General features: G+C 46.3%; 1 protein-coding gene across 5 annotated transcripts in view; it reads left to right on the top strand.

The window, feature by feature from the left end:
* Nucleotides 1-3,455: 3,455 nt before the first annotated feature.
* RYR2 (ryanodine receptor 2) overlaps nt 3,456-6,000 on the top strand; it is a 572,172-nt gene continuing 569,627 nt past the window's right edge. For all 5 annotated transcript variants that reach the window (XM_033099500.1, XM_033099502.1, XM_033099501.1 and 2 more), the window contains exon 1: nt 3,456-3,783. In XM_033099500.1, the coding sequence (XP_032955391.1) occupies nt 3,736-3,783 (48 nt within the window). In that variant the 5' untranslated portion in view covers nt 3,456-3,735. The remainder of the gene's footprint in view (nt 3,784-6,000) is intronic.

Genomic DNA, 6,000 nt, shown 5'->3' with positions numbered 1-6,000 from the left:
ATTTTAGAATACATGTAATAAAGATGCAAATAAAAAGGAAATCTTCTAAAATTTTGGTTTGTTAAGTTCTGAAATCGGGTAAGAAGAGATACTATGAAACCTTCTCTGAAGATATTGAAACTGGAAATCTGGGTTGACAAGAAACGGGCTAAATCTCAAGATCTTAGACCTTTCCAGTCCTCATTTTATAATGACCTTATGATAATTCCTGAAGCATGAAGTCTTTAAGTGACGTGATCTTAACTGAGAGAAGATCAATGAACATGGTGACACTGAGTATTTTAGTTGACTTTCTGTGGAATCCTTGAGGAAGAAGTTAATTTTCTAATGCTCATATATATATCATTGGCCATTTAGTTCAAGTTGTAAGTCAAAATGAAAAATCTCACGTCTGTCGTCATTTTCTCTTCTTTAAGGATGTCTAGAGTCCTGCTATATGACCAGTGGGCTGTGCTGGCCCTTTCTGCCTTCGATGACTGTAGAAAAATTCTAGTGAAAAAAATATGCTTTTTTTCCCCCTCACTTGCGGGATATAAAATTGGTTATATATAAAAAAAAGAAAAGCACTTCCCAAATTTGGACTAAAAATATGGAAATAACATCTTCTAAACTATTTTATATTCTGATTAATAAAGTCCTAAAACGGAGTGTTATAGGAAGCAGAATGTTTATTGAGTATAAAGATTCCAATAAAGCAATATTAAGATGACAAATTTCAGAAGCAGAAAACAAAACAAACTATTATGTGCAATATGTATTTACAGAATAGAAACATTTTAATAAAAATTACAAAACCAGTAGACATCAAGTATTGGATACTTATGAAACTTCTAAATAAACAAAATACTTTTTTTCTATTTTATGAGCTACACTTCCCTGCCTGTGAAACTATGTTCTTGCTTATCCCTTAAAGCTTAAGTTTGCAATCAGAATTAGACATTGAACATAAACTTTAAGCTGTGTCTAAATTATATTTCTTTTTCTCAATTAAAATTATATTTAAAATTGTGATTAGTTCTCAACCTATCATTCTATGATCTTTCTAGTCAAAACCAATTTTTCTTACTACAGTTGTTCACCAAAAGAAGAAACTTGGAAATCATACATAAACTAAACTAACACATATTAAAAAAATAAAAATACTGTAAGTAAAGCTTTTCCATAGCTTTTAGTAGCTTTAGTAGTTTCCTTGTAAAAATTATCTCAATTTTTATAATTATGAAATACATAAAAAAATCAGCATGCTTAAAATATTACACCCATATGCTCACCACAAATATTAAACCACTTGTTATATTTGCTTCAGTTCTCCTTTTAAAAACAAATACTGTATTTCCCTGAAAATAAGACCTAACTGGAAAATAAGCCTTAGCATGATTTTTCAGGATGCTTGTAATATAAAATAAGCCCTACTGTTCCCTGAAAATAAGACTGGGTCTTATATTAATTTTTGCTACCAAAGACACATTAGGACTTATTTTATATTACGAGCATCCTGAAAATTCATGCTACCGCTTATTTTCTGGTTAGGTATTATTTTTGGGGAAACATGGCATGTATCATTCTCAAACATGATTTTAATACTTTTAGTACAGATCAGAGATCTCTAAACCTTATACCATATATCCCTGAAAATAAGACTGGGTCTTATATTAAGTTTTGCTCCAAAAGACGTATTAGAGCTTGTGCTCTGGGGATGTTATCCTGAAAACTCATGCTAGGGCTTATTTTCCGGTTATGTCTTATTTTCAGGGAAACATGGTAGTAGTTTTGTGTTTTAAGATCCATATAAACAGTATATTTCATAAACCCCCACTGCTCTAAGTCTTATCCGCTGTCGAAGACTGTATATGGTGAATGGTAATCATCGAGTACGTAGGCCATTTAGCATTCTGTCACTTATGTTGAGAGAATTAAAGAAATAGTAAATATAACTCTTGTTAGAAAAGTTTACAGCCTAGTTAGAATGCCAAAATGAAAAACTGGTGAGTTTTAGTTTTTATAATATTTTACCTACCATATGGGTAGAATGGGGTAATTCCCACCCATAGAGTATTGGTGTTTGTTTTCAATAAAAAATAGTCTATGAGTGGCTCATAAAATACTTGAAAAGGTTGAGTTCATATATTGTAAGCCTGGAAGATCAAATTATTTGGCATAAGTTATGAGCTAGTTTCAGAAAACAGTCATCTTTCATGGAGGACTTTGATCTTTTGTGAGCTCCCTGGTTGCTGCTTCAGAGGTTCCTACGGAGTAAAAAGTCAAATTATGACGGTGTTAGAACTGGTTAGTAGCCATGGATCGATATACAAGCGTGTCAGGTACTATGGCAAAAGGGCTAGTGTCGAGGAGAGCGGGGCATTACTCGTCTGACCAGGAGGGAGAGGATGTTCAGACGTGTTCCGAACGGTGTCCATTCCACCAGAAAAATGCAAAACTAGCTCAGTCAGTATAAAGTTACTAAAGGCCGAAAATAAAATGTCAACTGCGGAGAACTTACTGGTAGATTCTAAGAACTAATTAGATGCTGCAATGTGGAATGTAGGTAAACAGAAGCAACTACAGATCCTGCACCTTGGTGAGCGGACATGGGCACGTTTGCTTTGCGTGTACTTATTTTTAAGCATCTTAAATGAAACAGCTGTGCCCTAGGAACAAGAGATTCGTGCTTTCTTGTCCAAACTGTCTTGGACCCTACCTTGTCACAGCCGTTTTTTCAGTGGCCATCTGGTGGCGATGGCTTGGAGGTTTACGAGAGCTAGATACTGAGATCTGTGGTGGAAGGCTCGAATTTCTTCAGAAATAACGGGCTTTACAGTGAGGATAGTGGTACCCTAGTCCGAGTTTAGAGCTCGTCAGTGATTCACACAGATCTTATCCATCCTTCGTTGCAATTCCTTGTTGAATTACGTTTGCCCTTCTACTCCGGAGTGTCAACCCCAGCCTGCCTGGCACAGGCACTCACCATGTATTTGCGGAATGAATTTGTTGAAGTTCTGGGCACCATGGCTTTGTGTGATTAATCTGGGAAAGCATGGTACCCCGAAACTAGATACTGAGGAATTCTCATGTGGAGGCGGAGCAGCGGCAGCCCAAGTGTAAAATACTGTTGGGTAGCCTTTACTTGGAGATTACTCGCTCCGTGCACAGATAAAAGGCATCTGTCGCGCGCACCCCGTAGTGCTGTGCAAGTTCCTGCCGAAGCCCCTTTGGGAGGAGGGACTCCGAGCCCTGGGTTTGTGGGCCAAGGGGCAGGTGAACGGGTCGGGCTCCAGAGGCGCACGCAGGTGGAACCGAGCGGTGCGCCCCGGCCCGATACCAGGCGCAGCCAGTACGTGGCGCTGGCCTGGGCTTCGGCTGCAGGGAGCGGCTACGGATCACCTGCCGCTGAGGGGCCGGCCCTCCGCCGCCCCCGCTCCGCCCCCGCGCGCCAACCCAGCAGCCAGCCCCACGCAGTCCCTGGCGGGGGAGCCCGTCAAGCAGTCTCCGCTGCGGGCGCGCCGGGTGCGGGTCCCCGTGTCCCCTTCCGCGCAGCGTGTTGCAGGGAGGCCCCGCCCGCCGCCTCCGCCTCCACGGTGCAGCACGGCGGCTCGCGCTCGGCACCGGCGCGGGGCCCCTCCACCCGGCTCGGGACAGTAACGGCCGCAGCAACAGCAGCAGCAGCAGTAGCGGGGGCAGCGCGAGGGGCACCGGGCTCCGTGAGCTCGGGAGCGGCCGGGCCAGCAGGCTGGAGCCATGGCCGATGGGGGCGAGGGCGAGGACGAGATCCAGTTCCTGAGGACTGTAAGCGCACCCCGCGTCTTCCCCGGGAAAGGGCGCTGGGCAGCCCCAGCGTGGTCCGGGCAGGGTGACAGCAGGTGGGGGCGCGGGCGGGGGTGCCAGGGGACGCGGAGGACAGGCATCCCGGAGTGTTCAGGTGTCTGTGCCGGGCAAGGGAGGCAGGTTGCGTATCCGCGTGCGTGTGGACAGCTGGGCACTGAGCGCGGCGGGCGGGGGCGCACGGGCTCGGTCGGGCACTGAGGACAGCGCCTCGGATCAGCAGCGCCGGGAGAGCAGGAGGCTGGTCCGGGCGGATGGGTCGGCGGGCTGGCACCTTCAAGGCAGCCTGGGGCCGGGCCGGCGGGGCGGGCGTGGGGCTGGGGTCTTGGGCCGTCGGGCTGGCCCCGCGCCTTCATGCACCCGGGATTCGCCCGCTTGGCGCAGCGCGCACCTTGGCCGCTGGGAGGGGTTGCAGGACGCTGCCCCTGGTCTCTCCCAGCCACCCCCCAGTCCAGGGGCTGCAAGGGGACAGGGTCGCCAACATGGTCAGCGTGGTCTTGGGCTGGGCCGTGATGCTGTGACTGTTTGTGGAACGTGGAAGGGTCGGGAAGCGAGTGTGCGTGCCGAGGTGGGGGCATCACGGCTGTGTGGTTCCCTAAATGCTGCTTCCTGATGCCGAGCAAGCGCAGCAGAGAGTGTGTACGTGTGCGTGAGTGTGTGCGCGGGTGTGTGCGAAAGGCAGGTGGCTGCCCGGAATTTCCACACGGGTGGCAGCAGGGAAAGGTCGGCTCCTCACTAAGACCATTTTTTTTCCCTCCTGAAGTGCCTCTTGGCACTGCCCCTCCCTCGCTGCTTGGTATCACCGTTGCAGATACGTACTTCCCAGGCGGAGGTACTGCTCGCCTCGGCGCGGGGCCCACGAGCCTCTCCCGTGGTGGTGAGAATAACCTAGTTAGCGTTTGCGGCAGCCTTTCCCTCCACCCCACCCTCCTCTCTGAAGGATATTCCCCGACAGGGGCCCCCCACCCCCCCGCCCAGGACTGCAGCCACTTCTTTCCTCAACAGGGAAAACGATGTCACTTCCCAGTTGCAATCACCTCCACAGTCACAGAAAGTCATAGAGATATTTAAATTTTGAAACATAAACCAGACAGTAACTTTTAGGTGTGAAAATAGTCTTCCTGGATTTGGGTGCTTAGCAACTGAAAACAGTATATTTGTCCAAGAACATTGTAAGTGACCATTTTTTCCTTTTCTGTGGTTTTTTTTTTGGGGGGGGGAGGGAACTCGTTTTTGCATTAAGGGCGGGGGAGCCTTTGGAAAGGATAAAATCCAGGGTAAGCATCAGAATGCTAACAATTTGACCTAATGGCTGCCTGTTAAGTATGCACCATTCCATATGCTCTTGGAGGGAGTCCTGGCCCAAGACGCAGCTGGGCAGAGCCTGTTCACTGAAACCTTGCTCATGGGAAGTATTTTAAGCCTAGTAGTAATACAGTTTATTTTATTTTATTTAACGGATAACACCTCATAAGATTTTTTTTTTTAAATATTAAAAACCACACGAAAAGGTGTTTCTCAAAACTACAGGATCTTTTTGTTCAGGTAGCAAAATATTTAGTTGCTGGGTAATTTTTAAATTCATTATTTTTTTTTCTCAAACTCCGTAGGCTTGAAACGAGCTGGAATATTTTGGAAGGCTTCATGCACTCAAGGGCTTCCTGCAGGCTTAAATATTAAGCTGAGCTCAGGGAGGTGGTGTTATCAGAATACTTAATGGGCGCTGAGGTCGGATGCTTGCTGGTGGCGTTCTGCACATATAAAGTAATGTCAGGTCTGTGCCCCCAGACAGCTGCTTTTCAGCCTCAGCGACACCTCTGATAAGTGGGTGCTGGGTCCAGATCTGGCAGTCCTAGGCTGAGATTGTTCTTTTAATAAAGCCTCTGTAGGTGGTTGTACTGATGATAAATGACCTTGAAGGTGGTACCACAGGGTAGCAGGGGGATTTTTTTTTTTTCGGTGTACCATTAACATCTAAAAGGAAAACATGCCTTTTCCTCTGCATTCTACACTGTTAATATGGAAATTCTCAAATCCTTTACCAACTCGTCTGTCCTGCCCTTGCTCCCTTCCATTTTATTCTCTTAACCTGAGCATGTTACTAGTTCAGAAATGTTAATGGAGTTAGTAACAGAGACAATGTAGTTCTTACAGTAAATTCTCTCTTTTTTTAATGGGGCA

Source organism: Rhinolophus ferrumequinum, chromosome 27, assembly GCF_004115265.2.
Source record: "Rhinolophus ferrumequinum isolate MPI-CBG mRhiFer1 chromosome 27, mRhiFer1_v1.p, whole genome shotgun sequence".
Lineage (NCBI taxonomy): Eukaryota > Metazoa > Chordata > Mammalia > Chiroptera > Rhinolophidae > Rhinolophus > Rhinolophus ferrumequinum.
This window is presented reverse-complemented; position numbering and strand designations above follow the sequence as displayed.